Consider the following 17309-nt stretch of genomic DNA (forward strand, 5'->3'; position numbering starts at 1 on the left):
ATTAGTCAAATGTATGAGATCGTGAGTTTAGTCATGAGTCGATTCATGGTAAATAAGTGAACTGAGTTCATCTCAGTAACTAAAGTTATAAATAAGGTACCTCAGATCGTAAAAGTCAGTCATATTCTTTGTATTCTAGTTTTCTTTTTCATAGTCGAAGTCAAAAAGTCAAATCTTGTGCTTATCAAAGGAAGTCAGTCAGTCAGTATTGAGGAATAGTTGCATCGTACGTTAAAATTAGTCTGGTGATAGTAATTTACTTTCTACAGTCTGAATTATTAAGTTCAGCTGTTGTTTATGTTTGGATAGGTATTAGTTATTTCCTCAATAGGAAGTATTATTTTTTTATAAGTATTATTTTTTTTTCTGACGAGAAAAACAATAAATAATACGTCATGTCAATCGGTCATGTCATTTTATTTCGTCAAACATTTTAGTCAACACAGTCAAGACACTTTATTTCGTCAAATAATTTAGTCAATAGGTATAGTCACAGCAGATCAGTTGCCAGTCATTAGTTAAGTCGGCTGTTAGTCAGTTCAGTCTGTTTTAGAGTCAACATTAACAGTCTTACAATAATAACATCGACATTCGTCACAATTTACACAACATTTTTCCTATAAATTTCACATCCACAATAGAATCCTGAGTATATTTTAATCTATAAATTGAATTATTTTTAATTGTATGATATTATTTTCCTCCAAAGCGTCGTTTTGATGTAAAGTGTATGGGTCTAGGCAGTTCTCTTAGCGCGTGGGGGTCTATCTTGATAGAGGGCATGCTCGGAGGCGGCGTGTCTGTGAGGTCTTCTTTCTCGTCGTAAACTGCCCATCGGGAAGGGCTAGAACAAAATAAATAATTAAGAAAAAATATGAGAGATTTAAAAGAAACAACTAAAAATTACGGCAAATTCCGATGAGTACTTTCTTATATAGGAAATTAATTAAAGAATATTATTTTATAGGATTAATAATTGCAATTTTAGAATTAATGCTCCTCTATAAACATTACAAACAGAAATGTACTTCAATTATAGCAAGTTATAAATCTAAAATTCAATATAGACCGGGAGATACTGACACAAAATTTCGAGTCATTTGTAGCAGGATGGCGGTTCTACAGGGTTCTTAGTACGCAATGACAAAAAGAAAAACGATGGTGTGAACGCTGGTACCGGCGGCTTAGTCGCGTGGGCGTTAGTCGAACTCGTCGAAAAAATAGCGAAAGTCAAACGATTTGTAACACAAAAATTTTAGAATTTACCGATAGCCCATAAAAAAGAAGTAGGCGGTAGTGTCATGCCATACTTTTCCGGTGTGACTTACAGCCCGCCATACCGACGCGAATGTGTTGATTCAAATAAAACAATTATTCAACCATTTGTACCAGGCTAACTTTTGCACAGGTAACCATCGTCGTGCAGCCATTTACGAAAATCGCCATGCCATACTTTTCGGACGATTCCAAATGGTCGCCATACCGCCGAAAATTTGCAAAAAAATTTTATTTCGCCAAACTTTTTGTACCAGTATTGCATTTGGATTTTTGGAGAGTATTTGATCAAATGTGACCATTATTATATTTGCCATACTTCTAGTAGGGGGAAAAAGTGCTGTCATACTTGAAAAATTAATTAAGTATTAATTTATATAAGTGAAGATTTCCAACACCTAGATCTTTGAAATTTTGTATTTATATTCGTTGATCCTCAAACTTACAGGAAAAATAAGTGCCATACTGTTACAAATCGTTTGACTTTCGCTATTTTCCGACGAGTTCGGCTAATGCCCACGCGACTAAGCCGCCGGTACCAGCGTTCACACCATCATTTTTCTTTTTGTCATTGCGTACTAAGAACCCTGTAAAACCGCCATCCTGTTACCAATGACTCGAAATTTTGTGTCAGTATCTCCCGGTCTATATGTGAACTATTGAATTTATATAAGGAAGCCTTCCTATAATGGTATACAATATACATAATTGTTTGACTTCATTGTTCAAGATAACAATAACTTATCAACATGCAAATGGTTTTTCGTCACTTTGCAATAATTACACAATTATTGAAGATTGCAATTAACTACGAGGTCGTAAGATTGTACATTAAGAAAATGGTGAAAAATTTACCTGTTTTCGCTAGGAATTATTTGAAAAGTGACGGACGGTGTCTTCGCAGAGTTTCCAGGTTTTTTACCCCTAAGTCGTGGTTTTTCAGACTTTGGCTCTTCTAAAGCTGCCATTTTGTCTGGAACGGATCGCTCTTCTATGTCCTCTTTTTTGCGAATATTGTCACTATTCTGTGCGTCATCATGTTTGGGTTCGTCATCTGGGTATTTCTTTAAAACATTGTTAACGTAAAAGTATTTTGTTTTTGTATTCGTAGTCACTTCGTCGTTAGTCAGTCGTTGGGAGTTAAAAGGTCTAGTCACAGTCTCGTAAAGGAAAAACGTCGATAGTTTTCCATTGTTTGTGTCAGCGCTTTCTTTTTTTGCGTCAGTCGTAAAGTCCTTGCTTATGTTGTCGTCTTTTGAGTCTTTTCTCGTTATTCTGTCAGTCAAGTCACCTTTATAAGAACCTAAGTATCCAAAAGTCAGTAGTTTGTATAAGTTTTCAGTCGTTGCGTCAACGTTAGTAGTTTTGTCAGTCACTTTATCATATGGTTTTTCTGTCAGTCTGGTCGTAAGTACGTCATCGTTGGATCTAGCTGAGGAGTGTATTTCAGGTTTTCTAGGTTCGTCACTTCTTGATTCAAAGTCATTATCTAAGTCATCTCTGTTGTAGTATGGTCTGTTAGGTCGTCTATATGTGTCTTCGTAATTCTGATATGTCACTTTAACTACATCCCTGTCATAATTGCGTCTAGTCGTCTGTCGCCAAGATTGAGTCGGTCTTGGTACATAGTTAATAAGGTAAGTATATTTGTCAATGTTTTCAGTCACAGATAGGTACGGTCGGTTATGTGGTCTTGTATGCGGTAAGTTATTTACAACAACCGACTGTGCGCTATGTACGTCATCGTAGTCACCGTATTGTTTTATCGGGTTGCGTCGAGTCTGTATGTCTCCGTCATCTAGTCGTTTACTTTTGTTTTTAAAGTCAAGTTTATCGTCAATGACCAATAAGTTTAAGTTTGAATTAGATTCAGTTACGTTTTCTAAATCATCAGTCAAATTCATATTGGAATTAAGCTTTGCAAGCTTTTCCTCAGTCAAGACAGCATTTGGCTTTTTAGGCACTAAATTACTATGGCTTGGTTTGAGTCTTTTAGTTGTGGTCGTGGGTCTTTCTGTCGTTGTTGTTGGTTTTGTTTTCTTGTTTTTTGTGGATATTTCGTCAGATTTCTTAACTTCATTATTTGAGCTGGAGTTTATTTCTATCCAAGGAGAAAGGTCAAAGTTGTTTAGTAGACCGTTATTGCAGGATATTCTTCCATTGTCAGGGTTGTCAGGGGAAAGGAAAACAAAGGGTTGAACGCTGTCTACCGTGTCAAGCGTGCGACAAAGGATTTGAGCTAAAGAAATTCGTCTAATTTGTTGTAATTGTGCTGGTGTGAATGATGAGTCGAATCCTCCATTTTCGTACCTAAAAATTAGAACCCATGTAATATATAACTGACTAATCAGATAACTAAATCAATTTCTTTAAATAAATTTATATAATTAAAATTTCTTCAAAAATGGCGTACCAGAATCTATCTCCTTTACGCAGATTAGAGAATTGCTGTGCAATAATACAAGCGAAAGTCGGTCCAACTAAACCACCAATAACGGGTCGTTCTGCCATCCCGCCAGTGAAAAGATCTATGTCATCGACGTGTCTGAAATGTAAAACATTATTAAAATATGCACTCTGTCCCTATTTCAATATTCAAACATTATAAACTTACTTGTACAGAGCTTTTAGTTTCCTGACAACCCTGGCTGGCATTACTCGTAATAGATCTTCGAATCCATCTATAGTACTGAGGCCACAAGGTTCCCTCCAGGAGGTATAAGGAGGGACGCCATGATCACGTCCTCTTTGTATATTGATAGCGGCCAAGTCCATACCGAAGTCAAAGTGGGGAGTTTGGAAAAGGTGGTTTGTGAGCTCTTCAGTGATGAATTCATCCCGTTTCTGTATCGGTTGATTGATCATTCCTAGAAGAAGCCGGTCTACAGCGCCCATGCTCCAGATGTTCGACGGGTTTGTGGGCTCGTTGTGGAGGGTTACATCTATAATGGGATGATCGCTTTGTTAGTTGCTGCTAATTTTCACTATGACATTGTAAACAAGTATTATTCTTCATGTTTTGAGAATAGCTACTCGCCCTAGTAGAATTTTTATTGTATTTTTATTTTTGTTTTGAAAATTATTATCCCTATCCAAGCAGAGACAATCGATCGGATAGCTCGTGTGTATGTTTTTTTAAGACAAATCCTTCAATCAATCAGTCTAATAAGGACACTATTTAAAATCACATTATATATAGATACGTAGTACATATGTATATTATTATTAGTCTGTGATAGAGGGTAACTTGGATTTACACATAGGATAGGTTTTATCCCGGACCGTTCCGAGTTCCCGTGAACTATGCGGGTTTTTCTTTGAAACGCGGACAAAGCGGCGGGCGGAAAGCTAGTTTATAATATAGTAGGACTTGTAAGACTCACTGTTAGGCACGGGCCGGTGGGTCCGGTCGTACCGCACGAGCGAGCGCTGCACCAGGCTGTGCCCGAAGCGGAACGCGGCAGACGCGAAGGCGCTGGCCGGTGCGGAGCTCGTGCGGGGGCTGTAGCCGACCCAGTAGCCTGTGCGGGCTGGCTCTAGCTCGAATAGCTGCATCACTTCTGATCCTGGAGAAACAAAAGAATAATGATTGAAAAAAAAATATTGGTTGTTTGTAAAGTAGGAACTTACGATCGAGATGTTTACGTGATAACGTCTTATTGGTGGCAGCGCTCGAGATGAGACGGGAGATCGGTCCGTCTCTCTCTCGTTATACCTGCGATCGCGCTCGTGAGGTTTTGGTGTGACACAAGTTTCTGAACATGTCACCCGACTAAAACGATTTTAAAAACGTTATCACGTCAAAAATGAAAATGTAAAGTGTGTAAGGTGACTCACGAAAAATTTCTAGACAGCAGACAAAATAATATTTTTCAAAATGAAAATGCCTTAAAAAATTTAATTTACTTAAACTTTGTCCTTAAAAGAGCGGCAAAGCACCTTGTAATGCCACCAGTTTTACGGGTGTTTATAGACAATGGAACCACTTAACATCAGGTGGCCACCTTTGCTTGCTCTATCATAAAAAATCTAATAATAAAATACAAACAATTATTTACCTAGTACTATAGGCAGGAACTCCCTGTAAGTAATGTGTTGTATCATAGCGCCAACGATTTTGCGAGTTTCTTGATAAATCTTTTCATCGCTCCAGTGCGGGTTCAAATGGGCTAGCTCTGTTGCCATTCTGTAAGAAATGTATTAGCAGCTGAGAATATTTGAAACTAGCGGTCCGCCCCGGCTTCGCCCGTGGTACATATTTACGTTTTCTCTACATAAAAACCATCCTCGTACTTCAAGGAATGTAATAAAAAAAGAATTATCGAAATCGGTTCAGCCGTTCTCGAGTTATGCGCTTACCAACACATTTTGCGATTCATTTTTATATATAAGATATGTTTAAGGAATTGCATAAAATGGTTAAATCACTACATAGTGGCGTAACTTAAATAAAAGGTAAAAAATAAAAGGTAACTTAAATACTATATTAAAATCATACGCGATGACTGCTTTCTTTTTTTTTTTTTGTGTGGTGTCTCTCAATGTTAGCCAGAAGGGCTTCTACATTTTAACGCGGACGCGGGGGTGAACTGAAGGTTCACCCTGGTAGCGACATGCACAAGGGCGTCCCCCCGCCACGGGGACCACGAACCTCGGCTTGAGCTGTCGCTTGAGTGGAGGAGGCCAGAAGGGCCCTAATCGGACGGGCGCGATGACTGCGACGCGTGACGCCGGGAGGCCGGGTATCCGTCCGCGGAAGCTACGAAACACAACTCCCTGCTCCCCAAAATTATATTTACACTAGATTTCCCGTAGTTCCCGTTCTCGTGGGATTTCCGTGATATAACCTATCCTATGTGTTAATTCAAGTTCCCCTTTATATGTGTGCTAAATTTCATTGTAATCGGTTCAGTAGTATTTGCGTGAAAGAGTAACAAATACACACACATCCTCACAAACTTTCGCATTTATAATATTAGTAGGCTTAGTAGGAAGTAGGATAGGATACCGGTTATGCGTCGGCAGCCACATGATGTGCATTACTGGGCACTGGCTACTATTAAGTCATGAATGACCACCTGACTCAAATCAGTGACCATTTCCACCTATCACCATACCGGTTATGCGTCCTCAGCCACACAATATGCGCAGCCACAAGGCCGGGCTGCTCGTTGACTCGCGCGTCGCCCGAGCGGAAGCACGAGGGGGAGAGCGCGCCCCCGCGGCACAGCGCGTCCTCCTGCTGCGGGGGGAGGAGCGGCCGGCGCTGTTGGACGCGACCGTATTGGAGCATGCCTGTCATTGGATCATTAGTTGATTGTGGTTGATGTATGAAGAGAGGTTGAAATATTTGCCACAGCACATTTACAATATTATATTGCGAGTCTTTGATCTATCCATTGCTTGATATTTGACGGACCAGTTGGCAGGGCCACCCCTGCCTTCCAAGCCAGAGGTCGTGGGTTCGATTCCCACCCGGGGCAAATATTGGTATGATGAACATAGATGTTTGCTCCGTGTCGGGGTGTTAATTATAATAAAATATGTATGTATGTTTATCAGCCTTCTGGTTTCCATAACACAAGCGAAAGCTTCGTATGGAATTAGATCGTGCCGTGTGTGAAAATTGTCCTGAAATGTTTATTTATTATTTATTAATTTATACCAATTAAGGGTCGCTTAATTTGAACAGGATGGTTTCCATGTGTACCTTAACTGATTTGGTAAATTAAACTGTTGATTGGTATAATATAAATGATATAGATAAAGAAATAGATGGATAGATTTTAGTAATGCATTTGATAAGGTGGATCATTTCCTGCTACTTAAAAAGTTGTCAGAGGTTGACATTCTTGAAGTAGTGCTCCTATAGTTTGCAATTTATTTAGGCGTTAGACAGTTTCTCATGTAGAGATTTTTAAGTTATTACGAATTAATTTTGTAGTTTTTTGGGTGTTCCCTAAGGTTCACATCTGGGGCCTATTTTTAATATTTTTTCTTTATTATCAATTTGGCACTAGCACATGAAATTCGTCACTTAAAATTTATACGATAAACGCGTTCATGATTTCATTTACCATTCCTAAACAGGCGAAGTTTATCAGACTGCCTTGCAGAACTGGCATACAATGGAGACCCATCAATATACGCAGACACTTGATTAATTTGTTCTCTCCAGCCGATCCTGCAGTCTTCTAGTGGCGCTGGTGAAGACCTGATGAAGTCCAGACACCTGACGCCGCGCGGACCGTAGAAAGGGTCTGATAGTGGTACTGCGATAGGCATGCATTCCGGATGCTGCGGAATTGCCGAGTTTTTGAATAATTGTGACTAGTTTTAAAAATAATGAAAAGGTACGGAAATAGAAAAATTACAAACACGATAAAGTTTAAAACTAGTAAAAATGGAATCATTATCGAATATGAGTTAATACCACATGAACAAAATAGGTTATTACTTAAATAAACACAATTTTGAAAAATCGTAGACGATAAGTTAATTGATAATTGGAACAAGACTTATGATAGTAACATCAAAAATCATTAATGTTCTTACCAAAAACTCTTTAGGGATGAAATCCCTTCCACCATCCTTGCAGCAGCGTGGCACAGATCCATTGAACCCTCGCGACTGGGACGACGATACGATATCGTGATCTAAAAACTGTCCCCACTGCATCAGCAAATGGGTGATACCAGGGTTTTCTACATTTTGGTCTTCATGAATTGACGCGCTGATTTCTCTAGCAGAAGGGAGTAGGGAACCGAATATGGAACGGCGGGGAGCTTGTATACCGTCAGAGTAGAATGGGGAGAGGAAACGTTGAACTGGGGTCATGGTGGACCCCCATCTGAGGTGGTTCAGGTTGTTGCATGTGCCATCGTGTGTGCGGTATCTGTAAAATTGTAATAATTTATTGTTATGGAATTAAAAATATATGGAATACGAATGTACATTTTATTTATTCGAAAATCTTATTTATTTAAATGACCCAAGCATCCCGCTGTTTAAATTCAGCATAGAGAGATAAGCTAATATAAGAATATAAAGAGAAAACCAACCTTTTAGAAGCTGGAGGGCACTTGGGAGGGGCGCGCAGAGGGCACTGGTCCAATAGAGGTGACTCCCGCAGCGCACTCGCTTTGGGAAACTTTCCCTCCTCTGTACGGCTCTCGAGTGCATCTCCACTGTAAGAAAAGATACACAGTCAATTACCTATTACACTACATATATAAATGTGACAATTACAAAAAAAAAATATTTTTTTCTTTTACAATTTCTTTCGCTTTTAGTCAAGCGAAAAGTAAAAGTTTTATGAATCTTTTCTATTAAAGATTAAAGACAGTAGAAATTATGATTATCTTAAAATTAATTAAAAAACAAAAATGCGGGAAAGTTTACTTTAATGATTTGAAGATACCCTGATCTAATCATAAAAAAGAATCCAGTTTTATGTATTTCATCTTGGGAAAGCACACGCTCAGCCCCGATCTAACAAAGTATATAAAAACGATGAGCTTGCCGGCAAAACCTATCAGCGAAAATCTTTGAAATGCATCCGTCACTGTGTATGGAATATTCCCGAGAATAAATGTCTATGCGTTTATACGTAATTATAAATATTAAATAATTTATCAAACAAAACCAGAATATCTCATGCTTTTACGCGTATCTAATTAAAAATCAATCAGTAAATAATCAAACAGAGCCGCAGTATAGAATATCTCTTGCGTGACGTAACAATTTCATAATTAGCATAGAGAAGTATGATTTTTTACAACTTTTCTAATTACGCAATGTTTTATTGCTAACTGTAATATTATTATGAGTTACGCAACATGACGTGAATACTGAATGGAGAAAGCGCATGACTTTCAATTTCTTTTACATGACATATTGTCAATATTATGTATTCTTTTTGTAAATGCCGGTGAATGTGAAGATTGATTAATCTTTTTCTAGTGATTACTAGGTGTAATTGTGAATGTTCTTGCATTAAGTTTGGGTTTAAAGTTAATTTTGTTAGAAATTGCAAAGCACTATTTCGGTTTGATTTCGGTTAATCCATACTAATATTTTAAATGCGAAAGTAACTCTGTCTGTCTGTCTGTTACTCAATCACGCCTTAACTACTGAATCAATTTGCATGAAATTTGGTATAGAGATATTTTGATACCCGAGAAAGGACATAGGCTACTTTTTACCCCAGGACATAGGACAGGTTTTATTCCGGAAATCCCACGGGAACGGGAACTATGCGGGTTTTTCCTTTGACTGCGCGGGCGATGCCGCGGGTGGAAAGCTAGTTTTAAATATAATTTGTAGTTATTCATTTTTTTATTTAGTATATAAATAAGTTTTATTTCCTTAAAATGCTTATAAACAATATAAAGAATTGAAAAAAATGTTGTACGTGTGTATGAAAAATGTGAATATACAGACAATTAAAAAAAACTTTTTTTTACAAAAAGCGATGTGTTGAAATCTGTTGATTATATGAATTCAAATATAATATGTTTGACCATATTTAAATAAAAAAGATGCGATCTACATATCCACGGTAAGCAAAATCTTTTTGGTAACATACGACCAAAAATATATTTATAGACATCGATACACTTTCAAATCTACAACATCATTTGTGTAACTTTCTTTTATATTTTTATACATTTTTCAACCATTTTACACCACAAGTTGCGTCTCTACAAAATTTCTCCGAACTTATCTAACAATCAAGTTATGTTAATTGGGAGGTTTTAGCGGCTTCATAATCAATAGCCACTATAGCTGCCCGTTTGACCTATGTGAAAGTGAAACTTTCGTTGAGTCGTGTGTGCACATGATTAGATCCTAACCACGTTGCGTTGTGTTTATATTTGAGATTAGATATATTGTTGTGGGTGACTCTTGTTTTTTATGAGATTATTTTTAAGGAAGTAAAGTTTGCGAATTTGTTCAATCTAAGATATACCATTATAACAATAGCTATTACAGTAAGGACACTAATTTTGCAAGTTCTTTAATTGGTTAATCTGTAGAAATCTGTATAATTTCCGAATGACATATAGGCCTTTATTATCCTATCAAATTTTTTAGCTGGAGCCGGTGACAACGGTTAGGTAAAGGAGTAGTACATTATTTATTTATTTATTAATAATTATTTATTGGTTCTCCTGTACATATTTATTCTACGTTTATTATTAACCGAGATCTCCATCAATTGCAGACCGATTTTAATTTTCATGACATCATGACTTTAAAGTCACAATTAACAAACACGCATACAGACAAAATATTTCATAAAAGCTCTTAATAAAAACGATTAATTATTTAAACAAACAACACAACAATGTTATTATGTTAAACATTTGTTTTGTTTGAATTCTATTGTTATGTAAACTTGACTTTGAGCTTCAAATTTATTTTATGTAAATATGTTAACAGTTATACAACATTTATATAAATTATACCTTGTTAAATATTCGTAACTAATAAAAGTTTTATATAAAAAATAGTTTGTTCAATGATTCAATCAAATCAAAAGTTTTGATAACCTTTAAGGCTTTACTAGAGATACCTAGTTCATTTTATTTATATCTAAAGAACTATTACAGAATCAATTACATAAATTATGGTTTTAAAAGAGAGAAAAAAAAATGGAGACCACAATAAATCACGAAAAAGGAAAGCGTTTTAATTAAAAATAAGTAGGTACGAAAAAAACCTGTAAATTGTCAGTCGAGAGGAAAATTAAAAATTAACTGTGTAACGGTCTAGTAGTTTTGATGGCCCTCGGATAAACTTATAATTGTTTATTATACTTACGAACTACTGAGCAATGAGCATAGTTTTCATTAAATTATACTCAAAGAATGTCTTTACAAAATCTTCAGTAACATCATATCATTTTTATCTACTTAAACTCGAAATTTCATTCAATTTGATTAAGGATCTGTTATTTTCACTTGGAAAAAATAAGAAAATGATTTTCGTCCGTATTAAAATTTAATTGAAAATTGTTGCGATGTTTCGTTTTTATTTTTATTATTTAATTATTATTCTTGGAAATTAGAATACGTAGGTACGTTCGTATTTAGTGTATACTTTTTCGATTTTAAAGTCCTTCATAATCGTGGAATATTTTGTTAAAACTAGATTGACTATGAGAACATTTTTCCTTTATTTTTAAATTAAAAATTAGAAGAAGATTTTACGATTATTATTTAAAAGCTTTTAGTTGCCTTTTTAAAGATACAATGTTAGTAAATTTTGTTATAATACAAAAAAATAAATATAGAATAAGTTATGAATATGAAATAAAATACTGACCTTAGTTATCGTAGGTCCAGTCAAAAATCCAGTCAAGTCAAGTCACTGTCACAATGTCAAACGGTCAAATAATAGTCATAATCAGTCAAAAACACCACAGTCACATAATATTAGTCAGTCAATTCATAGTCATAGTCGATCAGTCTTCATTGACTAGAGTTAAAAGTAAATAGAGTTTTCGCGCGCTTTCGTACGTGAAGACGCCATGATGCGCGCGCGATACTGCGTTGACGGGAAATGTGACAAGCACTAAAATACTGCCACTTCCACACAACAATTTCGTAAACGTTGCAAATATCAGCATCAAGCTTATGCCTATTAATTCCATTGCAATTTGTGGAACTAATTAATTTGCTTTGAATGGATGTTCTGAGGTGACATTTTCATTGAATATTTTTTGTCGTGTTTATAGCGATTGCGGTGATGTTATTTATGTTAATTAAGTTTTACTCTCTGTCAACAAATGGGGATTCATAATATTTTATTTTATTAACAGAATATTCGAAAATGTTATATTGAATATATTGTAGATTAATTGTTTTGTTGCATATATTTTGTAGACATACCAATGTTTAATGCATTTATTTGCTTCATAGATATTTTCTTAAGAAAGTTTTCCCATTTAATATTCCTATTTCCTAGATACTTATTCCATTGTTGATCATAGATTAAACATACCTACTGTTAACTTCAGGTATAATATCATCTACAGCTAGAATTATAAACTATCGAAATCGTTTCCGAATATAATTTTCCTGTTTTTTACGTTTTGAGTTTTGTTTTTCGATCACGTACAATTTTTAAATAGATGCGGTTACAAAACAAAAAAAATCCGTCACAGTCAGATAGATTCGACTTGTGAAATTATTGGTTCAGTGTTTATTTTGTATCTGTGGATTGCAAGAGATGGCTTGCTCATTAAATGTTGGATTTTCTTGCGGTTTCAATCACACCATAGGGCTGTCAAAATAAAAATTTACGATAGGATAAAATTATATAGAATTTTAACATTTTTTTGATTTGATTGCTTTATCAAAATATGATAAAGAATTTAAATAGGATTTCTAATAAAGAAAAATATTAACTGACAAGTAATTGTATAGTACTCTACTTCGTACCTAATAGCAATGAATTTTTATTTCTCTTATAATAAAAATAAATAACATTGTGAAATTGTATTTTATAATTTTATGGTTGAAATAATGTGTAGGTACCTTATTATTTTATATAAACTTATTACCTATCTCTTTACAACATTTATAGACGATAATTGAGCTTTATGTTTTATGTAGTAAAATGGCAGCTTTGAATGCAGCAATAACAAGTTAAGTGAAATTTATTGACTTTATTTTTATTGTCTTATTTTTGTGGCATCCCTAGCATCTGACATGAAGAGTGTTCGAACCACGCCCTATCCTCAAATCGAATATAGCTCATGTTACGGTTCTTCTAAAGGTTACATAGTTTACCAAACAAATCGTACCTAAATATGATATTTAAGATTCTGAATTTTAAATTGGAATAATGGTTTCAATGAATGGTTGAAAGCGAAACACGGTTTATAACGTATGTCTTTAAAGCAAATATACTTACCATAAATTTATCTCAATGTATATTTTCATAGAGACAGAATAAACCTCGAAAAATTACAATGGTTGATAACTTGAGAAGGCATATTGAACATATTGAAAGCGATATTCTTAAGAAAATACTTAATTTAGTTCTGTGAGCAAAGCAACAGGCGAAAAGCTAGTTATGACTAGCTAATAACTACACATTACATATTTTAAACCATCACACTTAACAAGTTACCAGGAACTTTTACAAAACAATAGCAATGCAATACAACACTACCTTATGTACAAATACTGAAGTAAATCCGCGGGTCACTGGCTATCCACCATAAAACATAGATTTTATTGTTTTACGTAAGCAATAGCCAAGTGCTGTAATAGTTATAATATTTTTTATTTCGTAACCGCGAAAATTCGGTGACGCCATGGTTTCGTATTGTTCAATCTGATGGTTTCGTCTTTACTAAATAATTGAAAAGTCTGCACTAATATTATAAAGCTGATGAGTTTGTTTGTTTGAACGCGCTAATATCAGGAACTACTGGTTCGATTTGAAAAATTATTTCGGTGTTAGATAGCCCATTCATCGAGGACGATATTACATCATCACGTTTTAAACTAATAAGAGCACTGCGGGTAAAACCACGTAGCACATCTAGTAATTGATATAATCAATACACATAGGGAGAAATTTCTAGTAAATAACTTCGGAGTATAATTGCAATTACGTTGTTTTTTAGACGATTCAATACTTTCTAATTTTGTCGACAAACAAACAATTTGCGATAGCAAAAGTACATCGTTCAACACTTTCATGATCAAATTAAACATTTATAAATCCTTCGCGTTATACATATAACTGTATATTATGTACAATTATTTGCTCAAAGGTTTCATAGAATCTCGGTACTGATGTGGTACTGACAAGATAACCAAATAGGAGATATTAATGAGGCTCAATCAATTGTATGTGGATAAATTCCGGTAAACTTTCACTTATAAATTATAATCCTATGGAACGGATATCCGATTATAGTTGTACTTCATAATGACCGACCGCGACAGGGCTTACTTCTCTTTCTATAGTAACTACTAGTATAGTAGGTACCTACCTATCAAATTATCTGTTGTATATGGTTGTATATCTATATGTATACAACCTTATAATATTGTTATCGGAATATTATTTACAAGGTTTATGCGGTTAATATTCAAACTATGTACGATTTTTTAAAATAATGTTTTATTAAAGTGTAATCACGATAAATAATAAATCGGTGGAATAAGTAAGTGTAAAAATGTGATAATATTGGTTTCTTAATTCTTTTAGAGTTGCCTGGTAGAGAAGGCTACCTAGCTATAAGGCCGCCTTTATAAATGTGAAATGTATTGTTTTCCTTACATGTTTTATATCTACTGCAGAGACTTTCATTTAATATTTGACGATATAAAGTTCAATAACCTTATAACAATCAGCTGATAGTCTGTGCAATGTGCATGTTTGCGTGCAGTGCGCACACGCATTTCCTATAGACATAAAATTGAAAGTCAACTCAGTTCGCGTGAACACGGGAGTTTCGTCTCGAATTATCTAGAAATAATTTATTCTATTTGTAGTATAAATAAGTGTATTATAGTACTTATCTATGTATTTTAGCATAATAAATGATGAAAAAGAAATGACAAATGACAATATTTTTCCAGGCACTGCTGGTGTCAAATATGTGATAAATTATAAAAAGTACGATCTTTAAATTAATTGTCTTCCCGTATAATAATTTAAAGCAAATTAAAAATAACAAACACAACCAAAGCATTAAATCACATCGTTAAAAATAACATCTGAATAAAATTAGCAATGTTTAATTCACCTTAAGGGCATTGACACATTGAAAGATTTATTTCATACAGACGTATAATATGGTTATATTTTGAAAGCCGATTATATAAAATCCGTCGCGTGGTGAAAACTCGTCTTTTGAAAGCTCGTCGGGTTAGCTTTCTGCATTTTTAACATATACAAAAGGTGCGTGTGTTTAATTAAAGTTCTTTAACACTTTAATATTTGAATTCTTTAAATTATTTAAGAATATACATATGTTCACGAAACCAAAAAATGTAGTATATAACGCAAAACATACCATGATGCTTGTTGACTAAACTTCGAATCTAAGATTGATTGTGGTGCAAAATTTGTATTAGTATTAAATTTACGCAATAAAAAGGTAAAATATGCGTTATCATAAAAAAGTATTATTTAGTTTCAGCAACCAGCTTTACTCTTACTTTTTTTACCCTGCTAAAAAGTTATTTCATGTCATATTGTAATCTGCATACAATATTTCAACCAAATCAGCAATAATTTTTGTGTGAAGGAGCAATAAACATTCACGAAGGAGCATCTACCTACGTATAAACTTTCGAATCTTTATTTATTGAATCGAATTGAAGAAGAGACAGTAATAAAATATGCTTATATGAAAAAGATAGTTACTTAAATGTTAACATAAGCATATTTTGCGAGTACATAAACGGTAAAATAAATAAAAAATGTAAATAAACAATTCGTTATAAAAACAACGTGTAACGATAAATAATTTTTTTTTAAATATGGAAATAGGTTAATTACAAAATTTGTTAAAAACAATGTAAAGATAGAATAGAAGAATAATAATCAAGTGAATTAAGAGGATTTCGTTAACTCTTTTTTACGCTACATCAATTTACACGCTATTTAAACCCAGAACCATAATTTATATAAATAAATTATGGTTCTGGGTATCTAATAATATGATATATACGTAGTTATTTTACTAATGTATTTAAAAAACGCTTAAGGTTACTGACCCAGCGCTGATGGCTATATAATTATTCAAAACATTTTACACACTTCATTTCAAACAAAAATTAATAACAATTAAAACCTCTAATAAACAATATTATACATGATAATAACATAATAATATTTTAATTATACTCATCAGATTTACTAATACGCTTTGCTCATCGTTTTTACGATTAGAGAGGTTTATGAAAGGTTGCAATAAGTAGGAATAAAGCAAAACTTATACATTCTAAGCGATATTTAATATAATATAGTTAAATAGAATCTATGTTTACAAAATACTACACTGGCAGACTTTTCAATGATTCTCAAAACTTTAAATTATTACATTCGTCGCTCTTGCAAACATTGGAATAGGTACTATTTTCTCTCTAAATATAAAGCCAATAATTTCTTCAAAAAAGCACATTCAATCAATATTCAATTATGTTCTTTGTATTCAATAAATTGGTTTTATCTTCACACAATACACTATAATTTATAATTTTTTTTATCGCACGTTGAAAGTAAAAACTGCTGAACCTATTGTAATGTTTTTTGTTTAGATACGTCCAAATAAATAAATTAAACTAAAATGTAATTTTAATGTATACATAATATATCATGTAATATTAAATGCCTGCTCTTTTCTAATCTATAAACAGCCATTACAATAATAACTTTAAACATAGTTTTAATGACTTATAAGGGAAAGGAAAATTGCAAATAAATTCTTAGCGCTACTGTAATACTTTAATAAGAATATTTTCTTGATGATTCCTCACACAAGGTGTCTTGTGAAATGTGAACCTTTCACTTTAGTATTGTGGAAAACCTTATATAGAGATAAATATAATCTGGTTGATAAATTTTTGCTCTCTGAATAGATTTCGATGTAAAAACCGGCATATATGTTTTTTGCTTCATATCATGTGAAAAAAAGAAGCAATAGTTATTTAAATGAAATATATAAAACAAATATACTTCAATGTTTTGAAAACTATAATTTGTATGTTACGTTTTCTTCTTTTTCTTTGTCATAGTATAAAGTGTTTCGGATACCTATCAACTTGCGGGTAGGCTAATGACATGAACCGTCTTGAATCGTATTATATAATTCGAAAATAGTCTACATTTGATTTTCACGTGCGTTATTCTGGAAAAAAACATAATTTAATTATTTTTATTATTAATAATCTATCAAGGTTGTACAGCCCTGCTATCACATCAATGATGAGAGAGGTACTTTTCTCTTAGTGTTTATTCCGTCTAGATTTTCGTTCGAGCTTTCACGGCTCATTATATGA

General features: G+C 33.8%; 1 protein-coding gene across 1 annotated transcript; it reads right to left on the minus strand.

Moving 5' to 3' along the window:
* Positions 1-673: 673 nt before the first annotated feature.
* On the minus strand, positions 674-11848 carry LOC149906259 (immunomodulatory peroxidase-like). The gene is made up of 11 exons (XM_090104259.1): positions 11605-11848; positions 8337-8462; positions 7831-8170; positions 7353-7572; positions 6393-6570; positions 5334-5461; positions 4659-4841; positions 3890-4217; positions 3689-3820; positions 2131-3585; positions 674-844 (listed from the first exon to the last, which is right to left on the minus strand). The coding sequence occupies exons 3-11, from the start codon at positions 8110-8112 to the stop codon at positions 694-696; spliced, it is 3057 nt and encodes a 1018-aa protein (XP_089960385.1). The 5' UTR covers positions 8113-8170; positions 8337-8462; positions 11605-11848; the 3' UTR covers positions 674-693.
* Positions 11849-17309: the final 5461 nt, after the last annotated feature.

Source organism: Colias eurytheme, chromosome 8 (assembly GCF_061535395.1).
Source record: "Colias eurytheme isolate Ceu_HAF_F1 chromosome 8, ilColEury1 Martin Lab GWU primary, whole genome shotgun sequence".
Classification (NCBI taxonomy): Eukaryota; Metazoa; Arthropoda; class Insecta; order Lepidoptera; family Pieridae; genus Colias; species Colias eurytheme.

What these genes read in the sequence shown, in the direction of transcription:
- LOC149906259 (XM_090104259.1), bottom strand. Translation starts at nt 8,112, where the DNA reads ATGACCCCAGTTCAACGTTTCCTCTCCCCATTCTACTCTGACGGTATA. An exon ending in AAACTAAAAGCTCTGTACAA is followed by an intron (nt 3,821 to 3,889) that starts GTAAGTTTATAA and finishes TTTACATTTCAG; the next exon opens with ACACGTCGATGACATAGATC. An exon ending in CGTAAAGGAGATAGATTCTG is followed by an intron (nt 3,586 to 3,688) that starts GTACGCCATTTT and finishes TCTAATTTTTAG; the next exon opens with GTACGAAAATGGAGGATTCG.